This window comes from Bombina bombina, chromosome 1 (assembly GCF_027579735.1).
Source record: "Bombina bombina isolate aBomBom1 chromosome 1, aBomBom1.pri, whole genome shotgun sequence".
Classification (NCBI taxonomy): domain Eukaryota; kingdom Metazoa; phylum Chordata; class Amphibia; order Anura; family Bombinatoridae; genus Bombina; species Bombina bombina.
Window position 1 is genome coordinate 478,198,138 of NC_069499.1, and position 24,264 is coordinate 478,222,401.

At 38.2% G+C, this 24,264-nt stretch overlaps 1 protein-coding gene across 1 annotated transcript in view; it reads right to left on the reverse strand.

Moving 5' to 3' along the window:
- ZNF385B (zinc finger protein 385B) overlaps positions 1-14,307 on the reverse strand; it is an 826,323-nt gene extending 812,016 nt beyond the window's left edge. The window contains exon 1 of the mRNA XM_053698515.1: positions 14,007-14,307. Within this exon, the coding sequence (XP_053554490.1) occupies positions 14,007-14,307 (301 nt within the window). The remainder of the gene's footprint in view (positions 1-14,006) is intronic.
- Positions 14,308-24,264: the final 9,957 nt, after the last annotated feature.

Here is a 24,264-nt window from a genome sequence, read left to right on the forward strand (position 1 = left end):
ACATTAGGGGGTTATAGATTTAATATAGCTGGCGGCGGGGTCCAGGAGCGGCGGTTTAGGGGTTAATACATTTTTTATTGTTAGGATAGTGAGGAGGGATAGCGGATAGAGGGTTAGACGTGTCGGGCTATGTTTGGGAGGCGTGTTAGACAGTACGGGTGATTTAATAACTTTAGTCAGGTTTTGTAGGCGCCGGCAGTTTCTAAAGTGCCGTAAGTCACTGGCGACTCCAGAAATTTGTACTTACGCAGATTTCTGGACATCGATGGTTTGTCAGTCTTACGGCACTATAGCCTCTGATGGCGCCGTATATAGGATAGCTCGAGTTGCGAGCTGAAACAGCTGGCGGCGGGGGTTCCCTCGCTTGCGCCGCAAACTACGCTCTTTATCGGATCGCGCCCCTGAATTATAGCAAAAAAATATTTTATTATATCTACAGACATATAAATACAGGATTTACATAGCAGATGAACCCAAAAACATGGACTAAAGACTTAAAAAAATGTTTCTTATAAAATATTCAAATATTAATTAAATATTAAAGGGATAGGAAGGTCAAAATGTAAATGTGCATGGGTGCATTTCAATTTCAAATAGAAACATTTTTGTAACTTACTTCCATTAGCAAAAATGTTTCTAGTAAAGGTTATGGCTGTTTTCAATGGCATACACAAATATGCTGTTAGGGCCCATGCACCAGCATTCAAACACTAAACTTTCTCAGAGAGTCAGCAGTGGCTTGTATGACACAAATTAAGTCTTCACAGACACAATAAACACCCCCTCTTTGATTTTGAATACTGGTGCATAGCCCCTCACAGGATATGTGCATATGCCACTGAAAACAGTAATAACTTTAACTAGAAGCATTTTTGTTAATTGAAGTGCATTGCATAAAAGCTTCCATTTTAGGGTTGCTACCCAGATGGTATTTTAACAACATGGACAGTATTTTTAATGTTCAACTCAAAGCTGAAAATAGAAGTTAAATAGTAAAAAAAGATGATATCTTTGTCAAACTTCTTCTAAGTGTATAGGAATCTAATTATAAACAAATAAACATTTAAAATCAGTCCTAGCAGCTTTAGTTCCTGAATTATGTGGTATAATTATTTATGCTAATCTATGCTAATGAGTATGGCTGGTACTTTTTTTTCAAGAAAAGGAGGTAACTCTGTTTTATTTCAAATTGAAATGCATCCATGCACACATTTAATTGCTGACCGCTCTATCCCTTAAATAAACGTTTTTTGGAAAGAGAAGGCACCAGCTAATATGTTATTAAGGAAAATGCTTGACAAAAAAAACTTAGATACGAAAATAATTTTAATGGAATATATACCATATCTTTAAAAAGTAAGCAGTATATTAATATTCTTGTCTAATGTGCTTAAAGAAATCTATATAAACACACACACAAATGTATACACTCATATATACACACACATACAGGGAGTGCAGAATTTTTAGGCAAATGAGTATTTTGACCACATCATCCTCTTTATGCATGTTGTCTTACTCCAAGCTGTATAGGCTCGAAAGCCTACTACCAATTAAGCATATTAGGTGATGTGCATCTCTGTAATGAGAAGGGGTGTGGTCTAATAACATCAACACCCTATATCAGGTGTGCATAATTATTAGGCAACTTCCTTTCCTTTGGCAAAATGGGTCAAAAGAAGAAATTGACAGGCTCAGAAAAGTCAAAAATAGTGAGATATCTTGCAGAGGGATGCAGCACTCTTAAAATTGCAAAGCTTCTGAAGCGTGATCATCGAACAATCAAGCGTTTCATTCAAAATAGTCAACAGGGACGCAAGAAGCGTGTGGAAAAACCAAGGCGCAAAATAACTGCCCATGAACTGAGAAAAGTCAAGCGTGCAGCTGCCAAGATGCCACTTGCCACCAGTTTGGCCATATTTCAGAGCTGCAACATCACTGGAGTGCCCAAAAGCACAAGGTGTGCAATACTCAGAGAGATGGCCAAGGTAAGAAAGGCTGAAAGACGACCACCACTGAACAAGACACACAAGCTGAAACGTCAAGACTGGGCCAAGAAATATCTCAAGACTGATTTTTCTAAGGTTTTACGGACTGATGAAATGAGAGTGAGTCTTGATGGGCCAGATGGATGGGCCCGTGGCTGGATTGGTAAAGGGCAGAGAGCTCCAGTCCGACTCAGACGCCAGCAAGGTGGAGGTGGAGTACTGGTTTGGGCTGGTATCATCAAAGGTGAGCTTGTGGGGCCTTTTCGGGTTGAGGATGGAGTCAAGCTCAACTCCCAGTCCTACTGCCAGTTTCTGGAAGACACCTTCTTCAAGCAGTGGTACAGGAAGAAGTCTGCATCCTTCAAGAAAAACATGATTTTCATGCAGGACAATGCTCCATCACACGCGTCCAAGTACTCCACAGCGTGGCTGGCAAGAAAGGGTATAAAAGAAGAAAATCTAATGACATAGCCTCCTTGTTCGCCTGATCTGAACCCCATTGAGAACCTGTGGTCCATCATCAAATGTGAGATTTACAAGGAGGGAAAACAGTACACCTCTCTGAACAGTGTCTGGGAGGCTGTGGTTGCTGCTGCACACAATGTTGATGGTGAACAGATCAAAACACTGACAGAATCCATGGATGGCAGGCTTTTGAGTGTCCTTGCAAAGAAAGGTGGCTATATTGGTCACTGATTTGTTTTTGTTTTGTTTTTGAATGTCAGAAATGTATATTTGTGAATGTTGAGATGTTATATTGGTTTCACTGGTAAAAATAAATAATTGAAATGGGTATATATTTGTTTTTTGTTAAGTTGCCTAACAATTATGCACAGTAATAGTCACCTGCACACACAGATATCCCCCTAAAACAACTATAACTAAAAACAAACTAAAAACTACTTCCAAAACTATTCAGCTTTGATATTAATGAGTTTTTTGGGTTAATTGAGAACATGGTTGTTGTTCAATAATAACATTAATCCTCAAAAATACAACTTGCCTAATAATTCTGCACTCCCTGTATATATATATATATATATATATATATATATATATATATATATATATATATATATATATATATATATATACTGTATATGCACACAGAGACACACACACACACACACATATATATGTATATATAAAACACACACACACACACACATATATATATATATACTGTATATATATGTATATTAAAAACACACACACACACAATATATATATACATACACACAGAGACACACACACATATATATAGACACACACACTCAAATATATATATATATATATATATACACATACATACATACCATTTTAATCTCACGTTACATAGTTGTGCTTACTCTTGCTTTGAATCACTGACAATATTATCAAGTATGTCACTATACACATGTCTGTCAGAAATGTCTTGCAATTAACACAGATTTACGTTAGTACAATATAAGTAAAATTATATTAACCAATATTTCTTTATTTTTAGTCAGTAAAACCATAATTTGCCTTCTAAATGTAAAGTATTTATTTTTCTTCAGATTATTACCATAATTTTAGTTTGGCAATTTAAAGGGACATAAAACAATAAATAAAGGCTAAATAGAATGATATATTCATATCAAGCACTAGCCTGAGAATAAATATGCAGATGTTTATTTGTGTTTGTTATATATAAATGATATTAGTTGTTTAAATATTGAAAACATGAGTGTAAATTTTTAGTTGCCATTTATCAAGTGTATGCTGTGTATGTTGTGTATGCTGCTCTCGGGGCCAATCACTGCAGACTCGCATGAGGGGGCCACAACCGAAAGTTAGGAAGCAGCGGTCATCAGACCACAGCTTCCTAACCAGTGAGCTAGATATTAGCTGGCAGATTAAATCACCCCAGGTACGTTCGCCCCAGGTTGATTGGCAAAACCCTTCTCGTGCGCCATTGTGAAATGTTAGATATGGCTGCTCGCATTCTGAGATCTTGGGCAGACAGATTTGCATAAGCGAACAATGTCCATCCGGGCAGTTGACAAATACCGGCCTTAGTGTCCACGGGGCGCCACTATGTTGTAACTTATATTTCCTTCTTTGCTGACGCCAATTAGACTGTGTGGAATATAACAGTGGAGTCTACCCTTGCACTTCTAAAATAACAGGAATTGTAAAGTTCACAATCTACGGAATTAAATTACAGCAAAAGGGGACATTCAGTAAAACATTTTAAACTACTGAAGTGTTTAAAATTACAGTGAAGTCAAAATTAAACTTTAGGGATTCAGATAGAGTAAACAATTTTAAACAACTTTCCAATTTACTTCTATTATCAAATTTGCTTTGTTTTCTTGGTATTCTTTGTTGAAGACTAAACCTAGATGGGCTTAGGAAGCTTAGGAGCATACACGTGTCTATAGCAGCAGTGTTTGTAACTATGTATAACATTGCTATAAACAATGTTACAAACACTGTTGACAAGGTTTTAGACAAGACGTGCACACTCCTGAGCTCACCTAAGTTTGCTCTTTAACAAAAGATACCAAGAAAACTTAAATTGATCATAGAAATAAAATTGGAAAGTTGTTTAAAATGTCATGTTCTATTGAATCAATTTAAGATTAGTTTTGCCTTTACTGCCATTAGAAGACATTTTTTGCTTCTCATATGTTAATAACCATTCTTTTATTTTTGTTTTATTATAATTTTTTCAGCTTTTTATATTTCAATTTGCATTTACTACAATGTGTATTTGTTTATTTAACTTTGATTAATCAACTATGTAACTACAGTAATGATGTGTTGTTTTTTTGTTTGTTTTTTGTTAGTTTTTTTTACATATTGCTTAGTTTAATTTTACATTTACAAAAAGCCAATAAAACAGAAGCATTTTTTGTTTAATTTGTGTGCCCTGTTGGTGGTAGGATGAATAGTGCTCTACCTGGCACATATAAGCTGATAATCACTCTAATAAAGAGTATAGCAAGAACTATCTATTACTCCCTGTATTTTATTTAAGCTGCAGCTGTCAGATTTATTGTTTGTTTTTACTCTGTGCATGGGAAAGGAAAAAATGAGAGGCTGGGTAAGAGAAAACGTGATCAAAGCAGGGTAATAGTAGATAGCTGTGGGACATAAGTCAGATTTATCTCTGTTTATAGTTCCGTAGGGAATCTTTGGGTATCTGATACATCTCCAGAAGCCAAATAATGCAGCACAACTATGTCAAACACGAGCTGTACTTTCCTCAGGGAGAAGTAATACACAACAAGGGGAGACATACATATCCAGATAAAGTGACTCTATTATCTGCTGTGCTGTATCATACAGAGAAAAATGCAGCAATCAGAATCAGCATAGATATTGGCCACTAGAGGGCGAGCAATACCAAAAAAAGTGGGGAAAAAAGTGTATGAAGGCATCTTAATACTCATGTTGATTATAATGCAGTTTGTACTTGCAAATGCTTTTTAGACTTTTTTTCCATATTGGTGCACTGATTTTAAACTCTAATCCTATTATGGGATATATTAATGGCATGTGCATGTATCTGTGCTGTGTTGCAAAAACTGGTCAGAAAATACAGTGATTATAGTAAACATGTCCTATGTAAACCACAAATGTCTTGTTCTTGTTTCTGCAGACTAACAAAGCACACACTGATATGCCACATCATGTACACTGCTGCTGCCCTTATACTCATCTGAAGGTGACAGAGAACTTTATAGGCACAGAAAAAGTATCAAGGTTTGATAAAAGATATCCCACTCCTGCACTCATAACTTCAGGAAATAAATATGCAGATTTGTGAAGGTGATCAGCACGCATATATTGCTTTTCCCCATCTTAAAGGAATATTCTTCTGCAAACAATTCAGGAGCTCTATGGCCCATTTTAGGGCAAAATTACGAGTGTTGCGAGTAAGCGAAAAGGGGTGTATCATGTGTGTTTGGGGGCATTTGAAGTAGTGCGTGTATTACAGGTTGAAAGTAAACGTGTTTGCTTGAGCACAATTTAATTTAAGTGCTACTAGTGCTCTGGTTAATTGTTACTTGAGACAAAAAAGTGACACAAAATAGATAAAAATTATATTTAAAAGTACAGTTGCACTCATAATAACACCAACTAATAAAAAATATATACTGTATATATTGCATGACGAAGTTATAAAGGCTCAAAGATACTAGGTCACAGATGTGTAAAAAAAAAAAGGCAGACAAAGGGATTTAACATAGAGATACATACATATACATCTCTAAAGTGCATTGGAGCCCTTTGCAGTCAAGCAACTGAAAACATGAATAATCATATTTATGCAATATTCATATTTAATAAAGTGTTTGTGTATGTACTGTAAATATTTCACATTCCAATGTTCTTCACATAGGGGAATATGTTCTAAGTGTTTATAAATATATATATATATATATATATATATATATATATATATATATATATATATATATATATAGATATATTATATATATTGCCAAAACAAATCATATATATATATACAAATATGTATTCATGAACATATTATGCTATGTGAAGAACATTGGAATGTGAAATATTCATATTTCATGATGGTTGGTGCACTTGAGTTTTAACAACTTGTTTTTTTTCCCACTTTTCAAGCTCCATTGAAGTCTATAAGAGTAATACGTTAATGTGGTTTGGCATTTTGCGCGGATTGGGTTAATGCAAAAACCTTTTACTTTCAACTTGTAATACGCCAACAAAAGCTTACTTCTAGTGGAGTTAACGCATGAGCGGAGGCGATAAATAGCGCTAAATTCGTCACCTAATCCATAGTTTGCAAAGTAATATATCTCCCACCATCCAGAACCGGAAGGCTAGGGGCTCAGTCAAGAAGTATGGTTTCAGAGTCATGACAAACCAGGGGTCATGAAGGGCCACAGGTGGCGCTGTACAGGATTAGCCTTGTCTAGGTGGTCAGAATTATTAAATGGAAAACTATGCTTACCTATCACTCACATCAAAGTCCTAAACAAGTCCCTCTGCCACAGAACCCAACTAAGTGACCTAAATCTGTCCCTCACTCACAGAATCCAAGTTTACTTGATGTCACTCCTGCTGTGAACTCAAGCAAGAGTTAAATACATTGCGCTGCATCGTTGCTAGTGATAAAATGACCCGCTATAATAAATGATAAGATTTGAATTTATCATTATGATGGCCCTTTAAGAAGATTCTCTGCAGCATATTCTGGGTTTACAGAGTACTACTACAGTTGCCAGTGGAATACCGATTTAATATAACAGTATTGATGTTTAGTATTATATTTTCCAAACTACAACAAACTACAACACAACAAATGCAAAAGTAATTACTGGAACAATCAGCTTATATTTGATTATATGTTTAGAATTTTATAGCAAAAAAAAAAAAAAGTTTAAGTTCCCAGTCAAACATTAAAACGTATGAATACTCCCAAACTGAATTCTCCAATCAAAGATATTAAACAATTAAATTAAATGGGATGGAGAATATAAAATTGCCAGATTTCAAAGAAATGTGTTCACTCAATCCAAAGTTACAAGCATCTGTGTTTAAATACTGAAGAGTTTGCAGTTTGGGGAAGCTTAAACTATAGCTGCATATATAAGAGACAGATATAAATAGATTTAATATATTCAACGGGAGCACATGCATTGACTTAAAGGGACAGTCAAGTCAAAATTAAACTTTGAAGGTTCAGATAGGGGATGCAATTTTAAACAACTTTCCAATTTACTTTTATCATCACATTTGCTTTGTTCTCTTGGTATTCCAATCAGCCAATAGAATGCGAGCTCAATCCTATTGGCTGATTGGATCAGCCAATAGGATGAAAGCTCAATCCTATTGGCTGATTGCAACAACCAATAGGATGTTTTACCCTTTAATTCCTATTGGCTGATAGAATTCTATCAGCCAATTGGAATGTAAGGGATGCCATCTTGGATTACGTACCTTAAAGGGAAACTTAATTTTACGTTGACCATCTGAAGAAGAGGATGCTCCGCGCCGGATGTCTTGAAGATGGATCTGCTCCGCGCTGGATGGATGAAGATAGAAGATGCCATCTGGATGAAGACTTCTGCCGGCTTCGATGAGGACTTCGGCCCGCTTGGATGAAGACTTCTGCCAGCTTCGATGAGGACTTCTGCCACTTGGATGAGGATGGATGTCCGGTCTTCGAAAACTGTAAGTGGATCGTCGGGGGTTACTGGTTTTTTTAAGGGTTTATTGGGTGGGTTTTATTTTTAGAGTAGGGACTTTGGGCAGTAAAAGAGCTAAATGCCCTATTAAGGGCAATGCCCATACAAATGCCCTTTTCAGGGCAATGGGGAGCTTATTTTTTTAAGATAGGGTTTTTTATTTTTTGTAACTTTGTGTTTATTTTTTTGTAATTTAGTAATTTTTAATTGTAGATTTAAATAATTTGAGTAGGGTTAGGTTTTTAAATATGTAATATAGTTAATTTAATTGGTAGTTTAATATAATTTTAGTATAATAGTTAGGGTAGGTTAATTAATAGTTTAATATAGTTTCATTTAATTCTAAAGGTAAGTTTTAATTTATTATAAGATAGGGATGAAGTAATTTTAATGTAAAGTTAGCGGGTTGTTAGGTTTAGGGGTTAATAGATTAATTTAGTTTATGGTGATGTGGGGGGCTGGCAGTTTAGGGGTTAATAGGTTTAGTAAGTGGCATTGATGTGGGAGGCCAGGGGTTTAGGGGTTAATAATTTTATTACAGTTACGGCAGGGTCCAGGAGCAGCGGGATAGGGGTTAATACATTTATTTAGTGGCGGTGGAGTCCGGGAACAGCGGGATAGGGGTTAATAGTTTTATTAAAGTTGCGGCGGGGTCCGGGAGCGGCGGGATAGGGGTTAAACATTTTAGTATAGTGGCGGTGTTTAGTGACAGGGTATAAATAAAGTTGGTAAAAAGCTGAATAGCAACAAGATCGATGGCTGCTAGTTAACAACACTTGCCCCGTACTTGGTGCGCAGTGTTTTGCCGGGTTTTTTAAAAATAAATATGGAGATCGTATTCAGGTCCACGGCCGCGATGTTAGGCGATGATAAGCGAACGTATTGGTGCCGGCGAATACAGCATAGTTGATGGCTTGATAAATAGGCCTCTATGAGTCAGTACTGATTGGCTAAAATGCAAGTCTGTCAAAAGTACTGAAATAAGGGGGGCAGTCTGCAGATGCTTAGATACAAGTTAATCACAGAGGCAAACATGTATTAATATAACAGTGTTGGTTATGCTAAACTGGGGATTGTGTAATATAGAGAATATATTTTTAAACAATACAATTGTTGGAGCAGACTGTCCCTTTAATGGTGCATGTAATGTAGGAATGCAGGCTTGTGCTATGCTGTTTTTTAATGCAGTGAGTGGTACGGCTTCTACTTGGATGTACCATCCATCTTCACTGAAGAGAAAAAATTGCCCCAGGGTATGAGTGGCCATTGTAGTTAGTCAATAAAGGGACATTACAGATCTCTTTTTTGTAAAAATTATAATTTGTTCCATGCTCCCTAATGAAGCCAAAAAGGCAGAATCTGTAACCTAATCATCCGAAATACTGCAAATTATCTAAACCATTTGACTTTGCAGCATTTACAGGTTACAGACTTTCCTTTTTTGCCTCTCTTTTTTTACAAGCAATATTTGAAAACATTAACAAGAGGTTCCGATGTCCGTTTAAGCATCCACAGGGGTGTAACATATACTTTACAAATGTGATTTTGACTGTGAAATGCGACACAACTGCACAGTGCACACAAGGTCATTTCAGAAAAATATAGGATTAGTACCCATTTGTTTTCTATTCTATTTTTTCTGTAACTATTCTTTCATTTACACGATATACCTGTGATTATTGTCCTTCAGATTATTTTCAAAATTGTGACTAAAATATCTCTAACACATAACAACAAAGAAGAAAAACCTTGGACGCATTTTAAATTCTAAAACATATCTCTGCATTCCACAGTATTACAAAAAGACAGAGCCATATTTAATATTAATCAATGGAGTTGTTCCATACATAAATGAATGCCAAAATAAGTGTGATGTTTTATTGTTCTGGATAGTGCACATAGATTAATGACCAGCACGTGCTTTGCTAGATCAACAGTAAAAGGAATGCTTGAAACAATTGCAGGTAGATTAATTTCCATGTGCCATGCTGGCGACCTTTGGAGTGACCTACACATTCATTTTCCCCCTACAGTGCAAACATATTTTACTGCTGATTCTAACACTGCATATCTCATATATCAGATACCTAAAGTTAGACTTATCAGTCAAGGGCAAACACAAGGCTAGTTCAATTGACATAATATGATACACCGCTAAACCTGTCCCAGCTATCCTTCTTCCTACGATTGTCATAAGTCGTACGGAAAAGCTGAGCAAAAAAACCAACAAAGGGCATTTTCAATGCCAAAATCATTTAACAGGGGAAATGTGAACAGCTTCTTTAATAAAAAATTATAAGGTGACAAAAAGTCATAATCATCAGACCACAAAGTATATTTTACAAGCTTTATAATTATTCTTGAACACTGCATAAGTAATTAATGGCAACACTTTTCTCCCCATATTTAGAAACACTTTCATTACAGACAGTGGAGCACGCACATTTTAAACAGGCTACAGTCACAAAAAGCTATGTTGTAGACCAGGGTGGTGAACCTAGGCATGAGCGTCCAAGGTAAAACTCAGAGCTATTTTGCTGGCAATGCCTCTGGGCTACCACCATGCTGCCAATATGGGCACAAATGCTGCTTATCCTGTAGCCCTAACATTGATTTAAAAAATACCCACAGTCTTCAATAAGTTTCTAAAATTGTTACTTATGACAGTGGTAGAATAAAGGGGCATGTTATCCATATTCTAAATCACTTGAAGGTGATGATGCATAACTGTAAAAAGCTAAGTGGAAAATATCACATTAACATCTCTATGTAAACAACGAATATATTTTACCTAGAAATGTCTTCAACTCACCAGAGAAGGTGTCCTTTGAGTAGTTATCCTTCAACTAAAAACAGTCAATCAGCAACAGCAATGCAGTGAGTTCACACTGTTTCATGCAGGATTTCATTACAATCTCTTGAGGAGAGGGAATTAAAGTGACAGTGTCTACACATGCCAAATGCATGCTTCCTTATAAGTTCCAGGACTAGCATCCTCAATGGATGCTTAAAGCCCCTTAAAGGGATGTGGCTACTGAGGGAAATTTGAGGTAAAATATATTTTTTACATAGAGATGTTCATGTGATATTTTATTTTAGCTTCTTACAGCTATCTTGCATCACTTTCAAGTGATTAAGCATTTGGTAAAGAAATTACTTTAATAACAACATTTATTTCTAATTGTAAGTATTTGTTTCTCCCTTCATCATCCCCTTTTATTATAGAGCCCCATGGACCTGTAGATGAGACCTGAGCATCAAAATGAATTATCGGGGAATTGCTTTACAAGGGTATTTTAGAATATTTTGTTTGTTTTTGTTTGTTTTTTTTTTGTCCTTTGCTTAAAAAGGTATTTTATTTTTTTAATTTTGGGCTTTTTGACTCCATCATCTACCAGAACTGTGGAAGCTATCAGATAGTGGGAAATTGATATTGGAGGAAGTTACTTCCTGATAATTTCCATGACAATTTAAACTGCTTTAACATAACTTTTGTCATGCAAAAACGCACTTAAAGATACAACATACTCAAAAACGTTACATTTGTACGAAAGAGCAGCAGTTAAGCGTGTAGGCAGATTTGTGCTTGAACAAAAAAATAAAAACAAAGTAAAAGCTGTAGTATACCATTATCAGGTGTGTACTATACTAAAGGGATAGAAAGGTCAAAATTGAAATGTGCACAAATACATTTCAATATAAAATAGATGTATTTTTGCTATATACTTTCATTACCAAAATATCTTCTAGTAAAAGTTACTGTTTTCCAGTGGCATACGCACATATCCTGTGAGGGCCTGTGCACCAGTATTCAAGCTCAGAGAGCTGGGGGTGATGTGTATTGCTTCTGAGAAGACGTCATTTGTGTCATACAAGACACCACTAACTCTTTGAGAAGGTGTGAAGTTTAAACATTGGTGCACGTGCCCTCACAGGATATGTGCGTATGCTACGGAAAAACAGTAATAACTTTTACCAGAAGGATTTTTGCTAATGGAAATATATTGCAAAAATGCTTCTATTTCACATTGGAATGTACATTTTGATGTTGACCTTTCTATCCCTTTAAACTAGCTTACAGGTACTTCTTACTATTGGCCTGAAAATCAAAAACTGGTCAGCATGGAGATCACACAAAATGTTTTTTTAAAACATTATATTGCAATGTATGTGCCCTTCTTTACATACAGCACCCTGCACAGCTGGATAAGCAGATCCTATGCTAAACTTTTGCCTTTCTAAAATTATTTAAGGGATCTCTGCGATCTCGCCGTACTGACGTCATGTCTTAGATCATCTCGCCAGAGCGGAGAACTTTACATCATAAGGCCCATTAGCAGGAAGTAGCATTAAAAGGAAACACAAATCAGCCCAATGAGCATTAGTAGACGCTCTTATCAGCCACTGCACATTAGTAGAAAGTGCTAAATCTGTATAAGGTTTACATTATAGGGACACTGAACACATTTTTTTTCTTTCGTGATTCAGATAAAGCATGCAATTTTAAGCAACTTTCTAATGTACTCCTATTATTAATTTTTCTTCATTCTCTTGCTTTCTTTATTTGAAAAAGAAGGCATCTAAGCTATTTTTTGGTTCAGAACCATGGAAAGCACTTGTTTATTGGTGGGTGAATTTATTCACCAATCAGCAAGAACAACCCAGTTTGTTCACCAAAAATGGTCCGGCATCAAAACTTAGATTCTTTCATTTCAAATAAAGATAGCAAGAGAATGAAGACAATTTAATAATAGGAGTAAATTAGAAAATTGCTTAAAATTGCATGCTGTATCTGAATCACAAAAGAAAAAATTTGGGTTCAGTGTCCCTTTAAATTTAAAAAAAAAAATGACCACCTTTTTTATGCAAAAAAAGAAAATTGCTGCTCTTTTGAATAAATGACATAAAATCTTCATTTTTGCTCTTGTATATACATGATATAATATTTTTTTATAGAATAAATGCTCTGTATCTCATATGCCCTGGGCATGAGTATCTGCAGACATTTTTTAAGGGAGGGGCAAATAAATGAAATACCCAATTAAATCAATGGCAATATGTACAGCAAGAGAAAGTTATTTTATGTAAGAATTATGGTTCATTGGTATCAAAATAGTGTACCAAGTTAGTGCTTACATTTTTCTAACATTTAGATATAAATGCATTTTGCATTAAAGGGATATGGAACCCAATTTTTTCTTTTGTGATTCAGAAAGAGCATCCAATTTTAAGCAACTTTCTAATTTACTCCTATTATCAAATTTTCTTCCTTTTCGTGGTATCTTTATTTGAAAATTAAGAATGTAACTTTAGATGCCGGGCCCATTTTTGGTTAACAACCTGGGTTGTTCTTGCTGATTGGTGGATCAATTCACCCACCAATAAACACGTGCTGTCCAGGGTACTAAACCAAAAATTGGCTGGATCCTTAGCTTAGATGCCTTCTTTTTCAAATAAAGACAGCAAGAGAACAAAGAAAAATTGATAATAGGAGTAAATTAGAAAGTTGCTTAAAATTGCATGCTCTATCTGAAAGATTTTTTTTGGGTTCAGTGTCCCTTTAAATACATTTTTATGCATCATTATCACCTTCTGGTATGTGACAAATATAACAGCAGTAATGTATTACTACTTCCATTTGAAACTTTAAGCCTACAGAGACATATTACATAAATCTCTGACGTTTGGGTACAGCTAGATTCATTACAGATCTTTGAAGGCCAATACATGAGATCACATTGCAAATGACTGACAAGCAAAGGCAAAGGCCAATACAGTATAAACTTTTAACGAATTGGTGCCTATCACCTACCTGAACCGCTGCTTAGAAGTAACGAACTGGATGAAGTGTTTGTGGGCATTTTTCCCTTGTTAAGTTGCTTAATTCTTTTTAGGTGTGACTTTCCATTGTAATGGATCTGAGCTTGGGCTGCAGAGTTTAACTGGATGTTGCAAACCTCACACAGCGAAAAAAGAATTTTCTTTTTTTCATTAGTAATTTCATAGTCCGTACGATCATTCCACGTGACTTTTTCCTCAAAACAGCGCAAAAACATAGCTGTACTCATCCGTCCATTTTCAAACACATGGTCAGGACTCAAAGGACGCTTCATGGCTACAAAAGAAAAAGAGTTCTGTAATTAACATATGTTCAGGTGAAACCATAATACATTACTGTACAATCAAGATACCCCGTTTAATCTACATTATATGGAATTTATGTTCTTCCTTTGTAGGAACCCTTCAAAAAGTAAAACAGTAAAGATACCATATATTAAGCCTAACACAATATAAATGTAAAAGCTAACTGATTATATTAGCATATTTTGTAGATCCTAATCACTCAAGTCTAGTATGTAGATATTGTATCCAAATTAGTCAAATACACAATGGGCTCCATTTATGAAGCAGTGGGTAAAGCAGGCTCTCTTAAGTGAGTGTGCAACTTGACATTAAGAAGCACCAGCCATAACACAAAATGATTCATCACAATCAGTTGTGCAATGATAAATGCAGTCAGTGGGGCCCATTTATCAAGCTCCGAACGGAGCTTGTGGGCCCGTGTTTTTATGGTGAGTCTTCAGACTCGCCAGAAACACAATTTATGAATCAACGGTCTAAAGACTGCTGCTCCATAACCCTGAGCAGGCGGACAGGAATCAACGGAAATCAACCCGATCGAGTACGATCGGGTTGATTGACACCCCCCTGCTGGCGGCCGATTGGCAGCAAGTCTGCAGGGGGTGGCATTGCACCAGCAGCTCTTGTGTCAGCAAGGTCTTGCGGACCTGATCCGCACTGTCGGATCAGGTCCGCAAGACCTTTGATAAATAGGCCCCAGTGTATGTTTCCTTGCTCCATGCAAGCTCAGATGGATAGATTTACTGCCAAGGGACCTTGCCTGCCCCTAGATATATATAGACAGACAGATAGATAAATGATAGACAAATAGATATAATCTAGATAGACAGATAGATATATGGTAGCTATGCCATAGTTGACAATATTTTTTCTTTTATATATCATAGTCCAATAATAGCGCACACTTACCTCCAATTTACAAACCCGCCAGGGTGCCAGACAGGTTAACATAGAAAGAGCAATAAGACGGCGCTCAATAGTCCTTTTCCACAGCAAACAGTCTTTAATATATTGGTTATCGATATATTAAAGACTGTTTGCTGTTAAAAAGGACCAGTGAGAGCCGTCTTTTTGCTCTTTCTATGTTAACCTGTCTGGCACCCTGGCGGGTTTGTAAATTGGAGGTAAGTGTGCGCTATTATTGGACTATGATATATAAAAGAAAAAATATTGTCAACTATGGCATAGCTACACATGGCTACAAAATGGGACAATAGAGTGCTGCATGCTGGGCATAAGTGTAGCAAGCCAGAATTACCATATAGGGCATACGTGTAGCCTTCCAGATTTTACCATGCTGGACATAAGTGTAGCTTGCCAGACTTTACCATACAGGGCATAAGTGTAGCCTGCCAGACTTACCATACAGAGCATAAGTGCAGCATGACAGACTTACCAAACAGGGCTTAGGTGTAGCCAGCCAGACCTTACTATGCTGGGCATAAGTGCAGCCTGCCAGACTTACCATACAGGGCATAAGTGTAACTAGCCAGACTTACCATACCGGGCATAAGTGTAGCCTGCTAGACTTACTATACAGGGCATAAGTGTAGCCTGCCAGAATTACCATACAGGGCATAAATGTAGCCTGCCAGACTTTACCATGCTGGGCATATGTGTAGCCTGTCAGACTTTACCATGCTGGGCATAAATATAGCCTGCCAGACTTACCATACAGGGCATAAGTGTAACCAGCCAGACGTTACCATACAGGGCATAAGTGTAACCAGCCAAACTTACCATACATGGCATAAATGTAGCCAGCCAGAATTATTATACCGGGCATAAGTGTAGCCTGCCAGATTCTACCATGTATTGAGCACACCTCATGCAACTATATATGTTAATGTCAGGAATATCCATTGACAAAATGCTGGAAAAGTTAGGTGAAGTGATGTTCAATGAATCTGGAATATGATCTCACCTTTACAGGTACCTTGGCAAACTCAACAGCGTATATCTAAACAATTTTTTGTTATAATGTGCCCATTAAGAACCTGCCTAGGTATTCTTTCATGGAAAGGAACAAAACTAACCAAAAGCATTAAGCAAACCGTACACTCTATCTAAATTATGACAGTTTAATATTTAGTTTCCATATCCTTTTAATGTCCTTTTAAAGCTTGTTGGGTCAGCAAGGTAGTAACTCACGTTCACGTCTACTTGTTTTTATTGTTTAAAAAGATAGCTAATGTCTTTACTACCCATTCCCCAGCTTTACACAACCAACATTGTTATATTAATATACTTTATAACCTCTAAATCTCTACCTGTTTCTAAGCCCTTGCACCTCTTATCTAGTGTTAGTTCATGTGTGCAATATAGCTAACATTGTGCTCACTCCCGTGGAATTAGGCATGAATCAGCACTAACTGTCTAAAATGCAAGTTTGTAAAAGCACTGAGATAAGGGTCAGCCTGCGGTTTAGATACGAGGTACTCACAAAAGTAAAAAGTGTATTAATATAATAGTGTTTGTTATGCAAAACTGGGGAATAAGTAATAAAGGGATTATCTATCTTTTTAAACAATAACGTAAACTGTAAACTGTCCATTAAAGGGACAGTATACACAATTTTTTATATAACTGCATATAAGAGAGAATACTTTAAAGAACAATATGCAAAGATACTGATCTAAAAATCCAGTATAAAACCTTTTAAAAACTTACTTAGAAGCTCCCAGTTTAGCACTGTTGATGAGATTAGACTGGGACACCCACTAAAAGGAGCTGGGAAAGCAGGAACAGGAAGACACCCCCCTGTGTATGAAAAGACCCATTACACAACCAGGAGTCTGTATACATTAGTATACATATAAAACTTTGGGGCTTGGTTAGGAGTCTGAAAATCAGCGCAATGTTATTTAAAAAGAAGCAAAACTATAAATTTTTACAAAAACACTCCCAGATGGGCTATATAAATGGATCATCTATAAAACATTTATGCAAAGAAAATCTAGTGTACAATGTTTAAGCAGCATTAGTGGTGTTCATCTAGCAACAGCTCTGGTTAGCTAAGTCAATGCAACCTCTGATTTACTACATCTACACTTGCCATATTATACAAAAAATGATGTTGAATAAAAGCTCAAAACTGGCTCTTCAATATCTGGGGTAAGGGGTAAGTATAGATTTTGCAAAGGTGGTAATTTTAACGGGCAAAACAAGGTATTTCAAATGATAAAATAAAGGTAATAAATCACTGAGAGCATATTAAAGGGGAGATAATTCCACAGTACAATGTCAATTTTTAATGATTCAAGCAGTAAATGCTGGTGAATTTTTATGTAAATGAGGCAGCAGACTACTACCCAAGCCCCTCTCCCTGCCCCAAAGCTCTGCCCTTTGGTCTCTGATCTACATTTGCTCTTTAGACATAGCTATAGCCTAACAGAAAACAAGATTAAGTTAATATGAAGAATAATGCTGAATATATTGGGAATATTAGTCTAAATAACTCTAGATTTTGTATTTTAATTACAGTAATTATTCAGAGATTAGAAATGTATATGTATTTCTTGTACATTATTGCTCACTTTAGTTTAAAACTAAATTAAATTATTTTTACATATAAAAACAAAATAGTGAAAAGGGGACATTTGTGATAATGCCCCTGTCATACAATGCGTTTCTCGGCTTAGTGAGTAGCCATTTTATCAGGCACTGAATGTTTATTGTTTTTAACTTGTTTTTAAAATAAATTGGTTATATTTATTATAAAATATTTTTTTATAATTTTTTATATTTTCTGCAGTGTAGGATCCCCCTTACCCCCCAACCTCCCTGATCCCCCTTGAACAGCTCTCTAAACTCCCCCCCACTATCTATTACCCACCATCTTAGTTACTGGCAGCTGTGTGCCAGTACCTATAAACTGCCTTTTTATTTTTAAATGTTTTCTTTATTATTTTTGTACATATTTTCTGTAGTGTAGGGTCCCCCACACCCCCAGATCCTCTTTTCTGTAGTGTAGCTGCCCCATCCCTCTCTCCCTATTTTATTTCTGTAGCGTAGGGCCCTACCACTATCTCCAGCTCCCTCCCACCTCCCATGCTGAGCCACCCACCCGCCCTGTCATACAATGCGTTTCTCGGCTTAGTGAGTAGCCATTTTATCAGGCACTGAATGTTTATTGTTTTTAACTTGTTTTTAAAATAAATTGGTTATATTTATTATAAAATATTTTTTTATAATTTTTTTATATTTTCTGCAGTGTAGGATCCCCCTTACCCCCAACCTCCCTGATCCCCCTTGAACAGCTCTCTAAACTTCCCCCCACTATCTATTACCCACCATCTTAGTTACTGGCAGCTGTGTGCCAGTACCTATAAACTGCCTTTTTATTTTTAAATGTTTTCTTTATTATTTTTGTACATATTTTCTGTAGTGTAGGGTCCCCCACACCCCCAGATCCTCTTTTCTGTAGTGTAGCTGCCCCATCCCTCTCTCCCTATTTTATTTCTGTAGCGTAGGGCCCTACCACTATCTCCAGCTCCCTCCCACCTCCTGCCGGCACCAAAAGAAGATTGTTACAGATGGTGACAAACACAGTGTCACTGCCTGTAACGACCAGGCATCTGCTCTCATATGGAGGCGGGGCACTGATCATGCTCTGGCTCCATATGCAGCAGATGCCTGAAGCTTCAGGAGCTCCAGCTCTTGGCTGTAACTTAGCAGCCGAGAGTGCAGGAGCTTCCTGAAATGAAGACGATAGGCAAAGTACTGCAAGATATATATATATATACATCCTTTTGTGTGAAGGGGTTAATATTATTCAGTGCACTGTACCTTAAATTGCTGTTATTTTTGTATGCATATGCTTTCCATTCAGAACTCTGGGATTTGAGAGACAATTTCGTGTATGTCCATGGAATTTTTGATGCACCTTAACAATACTATTTTCTTCTTAATATAAGGAGAGTCCAAGGCTTCATTCCTTACTGTTGGGGAATACTGAACCTGGCCACCAGGTGGAGTCAAAGACACCCCAGCCAAAGGCTTAAATACCTCTCCCACTTCCCCTGTCCCCCAGTCATTCTTTGCCTTTCGTCACAGAAGGATAGCAGAGAAGTGTCAGAATATTTTGGAGTTTTTCCTCAGGAGGGCTATATGCCCTTCGATATGGAACTGGAGTTTTAAGTAGTCTTGTCAGCCTCTCAGTGAGAGCATTGAAGAAAGTTAGAGTCTGGAGATGCAGGGAGAGTATTCCTGCGAGCCCGTCCAGGCTGCCTGCTAACAACTCCTTAAGCAACCAGTGTTGACGAGTTTCACTGTCTGCTTTTTCTTTACTGAAGTCCATGTCAGGAGCGATGCTACAAGACTGTCACACTTGAGAGGCTGTGTTTCTGTTCCACAGCACGGATTTTGGTAAGATCATTTCAATTTTTATTTACGTTGAAAATGCTGAAGACAGTGTCACAGTGTGGCTCCTTTTTTTTTTTTTTAAAGAATCATGGGTTAATATCTCCTGAGGGAGGTTATTAAACAGTGGGGGCTAATCAAATGTGATACTTTGATTTTATGCTGCTTTATGTGTGAGATTTTTTTTTTGTGGGCTCATAGACTGTTGTTATGCGGTAACGGAACATACAGGCTCTTACCTTCACTTTGTACGCTGCGCAGCTTGTAGCTTGGCGCGCTTTTTCTCATAGCAGGGGCAGTCCTGCCTTGTGCAGCACGTGACCGGGTGTGGTCACACTTTCGTTTTCTCTTTCCTGACCATGCTAGCTGTCGGAGAAAAAGCTTGTTTGCCTGGGTCTAGGAGGTGGTGAGTGCCCCAGTCATTGGGAGTATAAAGATGCTGTTTTGTGAAAAATAAAAAGATAATTTATTCTGTATCCTACTGTTGTTAGCGCAAACTATGGAGGATTCTGATATGCTTGAGGGTACTCCCTCTATTCCTAATAGAAATACCTGTCTATATTGTGAGGAGGCCTTAGTTTGTGCGCCTTCTCAACTATGTTCCATATGCATCAACAAGGTTATTATGTCTAAGGAGGTTAACCCCTTTAGTACTAGTAAGCTGTCCACCTCTGAGGACTCGCCGTCCTGTGAAGTGCATACCCGTCAGTCATCTCTAATGTCACATGCAGCTTCCCGTAGCACATCTGATCCTCCAGAGCCTTTTACCATCTGACTTTACCGTGAAGTTAAAGACGGCGGTGTCTGAGGTTCTTAGTGCTTTACCTCTCCCTGCCAAGTGCAAGCAAAAGGTTAAACATAGCTCTCCGGTCCAGGGGACATTCAATGATCTATTAGATTTGTCTGCTTTTCAAGTATCCCAGGATGAGTCACACTCTGAGTCTTCAGAGGGTGAAATGTCTGGATCGGAGTCTGCTACCTCTAGGCCTCTGGCTGTGGAGGGGCCAGCCTTTAGATTTAAAATTTAACACTTACGTTTTCTTCTCAAGGAGGTTCTGTTGAAATTAGAGGTTTCAGAGGCCAAGTTGCCTGATGAACCTATGATCCCTAAATTAGACATTAGTTTACGAGGATAGGGTAGTGCCGCTAACTTTTCCTGTACCTGTAAAAATGCCGAACATTATTAAAAACGAGTGGGATAGAATTGGATCTTCCTTTTCCCCTTCGTCTACCTTTAAAAAGTTTGGAAAAGTCCCAACGTCAGCAGTTCTCCTCTAAGCCCGAGCAAACCAATAGAACTTGGAAGCTGGCTCAGTCCTGGAATAAATCCAAGCTGAACAAGAAGCCCGCCAAGAACAAGTTGGCATGAAGGGGCGGCCCCTGAGCCGGCACTGGATCGTGTAGGGGGCAGACTGTCACTGTTTTCAGATGCTTGGTTCAGGGACGTGCAGGATCCATGGGTCCTGGAGGTCATAGCTCAGGGATACAAGATAGGTTTTAAATCTCATCCACCCAAGGGCAGATTTCTCCTCTAAAGCCTGTCTTCAAAACCAGAAAAGAGGGAAGCCTTTCTAGGGTGCATGCAGGATCTGTCCTGGTCATTGTCCCGGTTCCTATCGCAGAAAGAGGTTTGGGATACTACTCAAACCTGTTTGTGGTCCCAAAGAAGGAGGGAGCTTTCCCCCCGATTCCGGACCTAAAGTGCTTAAACAAGTTTCTAAATGTCCCCTCGTTCAAGATGGAGACAATATGGTCAATCCTCCCTCTTGTTCAGGAAGGACAATTCATGACCACTATAGATCTGAAGGATGCCTACCTTCACATTCTAATGAGGATATTTCTAACTGACCAGAGGCGTTTCAAGCTAGCTGTGGCATTTCTTGCCCTCCGGAACTTCTTAAGGCCATCTGTGGCTCAGTGTATGGAGGTAATTGGTCTTATGGTGTCTAGCATGGAAATAATTACCTTTGCCAGTTTCTATCTCAGACCATTACAGCTGTGCATGCTGAGACAGTGGAATGGCAATCTTTCGGATCTGTCTCAACAGATTTCCCTGGACAGCCAGTTGAGAGAATCGCTCTCTTGGTGGCTTTGTCCAGATCATCTGTCTCGAGGGACATCCTTTCTAAGACCATCCTGGGAAATTGTGACTATGGACGCGAGTCTCTCAGGATAGGGAGCTGTTTGGGGTTCCAAGAAGGCACAGGGCCTGTGGTCTCAGGAGGAACGCTCCCTCCCGATCAACATTCTGGAACTTCGAGCAATCTACAATGCTCTGAAGGCTTTGCCTCTTCTGGGTTTGTCCCGGTTTATAAAATTCCAATCAGACAATATAACTAATAATATATGGCTTACATCAACCATCAGGGGAGAACGAGAAGCTCCCTAGCAATAAGGGAAGTATCTCAGAATCTTGATTGGGCGGAGGCCCACAGCTGTTTGCTGTCAGTGATCCACATTCCGGGTGTGGACAACTGGGAAGCGGATTTTCTCAGCAGACAATCCTTTCATCCAGGGGAATGGTCCCGCCATCCTGAAGTGTTTGTGGAGATATGCAACATGTGGGGGATGCAGGAGATAGATCTCATGACATCTCGTCTCAATACAAAACTACCCAGATATGGGTCGAGGTCCAGGGATCCTCAGGCGGAGCTAATAGATGCATTAGTGGTGCCTCAGAGGTTCAGTCTAATCTACCTTTTTCTGCCATTACCCCTTCTTCCTCGGGTAGTGGCCTGCATCAAGCAGGAGCAGGCGTCAGTAATACTGATTGTTCCATCGTGGCCGCAAAGGATGTGGCTCACGGATCTAGTGTGGATGTCATCTTCTCCATGGAAGTTACCCTGTCACAGGGATCTGCTGGAACAGGATCCTTTTGTTCATCAAAATCTAGATTATCTGAGGCTGACTGCATGGTGATTGAACGCTTAGTCCTTGCAAAGAGAGGGTTTTCTAAGAGAATTATTGATACTCTCATTCAAGCTCGTAAGCCGGTTACTCGTCGCATCTATCATAAGGTGTGGAGAACCGAATTATTCTGGTGTGAAGAGCATGGATTTCCTTGGCATAAAGTTAAGGTTGCCAGGATTCTATTGTTTCTCCAGGATGGACTGGAGAAGGGTCTTTCGGCCAGTTCCCTGAGGGGACAGATTTCAGCCTTGTCTGTTTTACTGCACAAGAGGCTCTCTGAGATTCCAGATGTTCGGTCTTTTGTTAAGGCTCTGTTCAGGTTCAGACCTGTGTTCAGATCTTTGTCTCCCCCTTGGAGTCTGAATCTGGTTCTTAAAGTTTTGTAACGGGCTCCATTTAAACCTATGCATGAAATTGACATTAAGTTGTTGTCCTGGAAGGTTCTTTTTCTACTGGCTATTGTTTTGGCATGCAGAGTATCTGAAATTGCCGCCTTGCAATGTGAGCCTTCCTATCTGGTGTTCCATTCAGATAAGGCTTTCCTACATACTAAGTTAGGGTTTCTCCCTAAAGTCATGTCAGACCACAACATCAATCAAGAGATTGCGGTCCCTTCTTTGTGTCCTAATCCTTCTTCCTTGAAGGAACATTTACTTCATAACTTGGGCGTGGTTCGTGCCTTGAAGTTTTATCTTCAGGCTACTAAGGATTTTAGACAAACTTCTTCCTTGTTTGTAGCATATTCTGGGAAGCGTAAGGGTCAGAAGGTCTTTTCGACTTCCTTATCTTTTTGGTTGATGAGTGTTAGCTTATGAGAGAGCGGGACATAGACTGCCTCAGAGAATTACGGCTCATTCTACTAGAGCAATGGCTTCCTCTTGGGCCTTTAAGAACAAGGTCTCTATGGATCAGATTTGTAAGACGGCTACCTGGTCCTCCTTACACACTTATTCTAAATTTATCAAGTTTGGTGTTTTTGCTTCAGCTGAAGCAGCCTTCGGGAGAAAGGTTTTGCAGGCTGTGGTTCCCTCAGATTAGGGTCTGCCTTTTTTTTGTCCCTCCCGTTATCATTCAGTGTCGTCTAGAGCTTGGGTATAAGTTTCCCAACAGTAAGGAATGAAGCTGTGGACTCTCCTTATATTAAGAAGGAAAACATAAATTATGCTTACCAGATAATTTCATTTCCTTCTGTATAAGGAGAGTCCACGGCCCCCACCCATGTTTTTTCTCCCATGGGCGGCCCTCTTAATTTATAATTCTCTTCTGGCACCTTTTATACCCTGATTGCAACAATGTATAGTTTTGCTTATTTCTTAATAACATTGTGTTGATTTCTAGACTTCTAACTAAGTCCCAAAGTATCAGATGTAAACTGAAGTCTACAGATTCCTGCTGCTCCTGTTTGTGTAATCTGTCTTTTCATATGCAGAGATGGGGGATGGGGGAGAATGTCTGCTCTTCCTGATTTTCCAGCCCCTTTCACTGGGTGTCCCAGCCTAACCTCAACAACAGTGCTAAACTGGGAGCTCCTAAGTACATTTTTAAAAGGTTTTATACACAATTTTTGGATCAGTATCTGTGCATATTCTTTACTATAGTAGTGTATAGTCCATGCAGTTATATGAAAATAGGTGTACACTGCACCTTTAAACATCCAG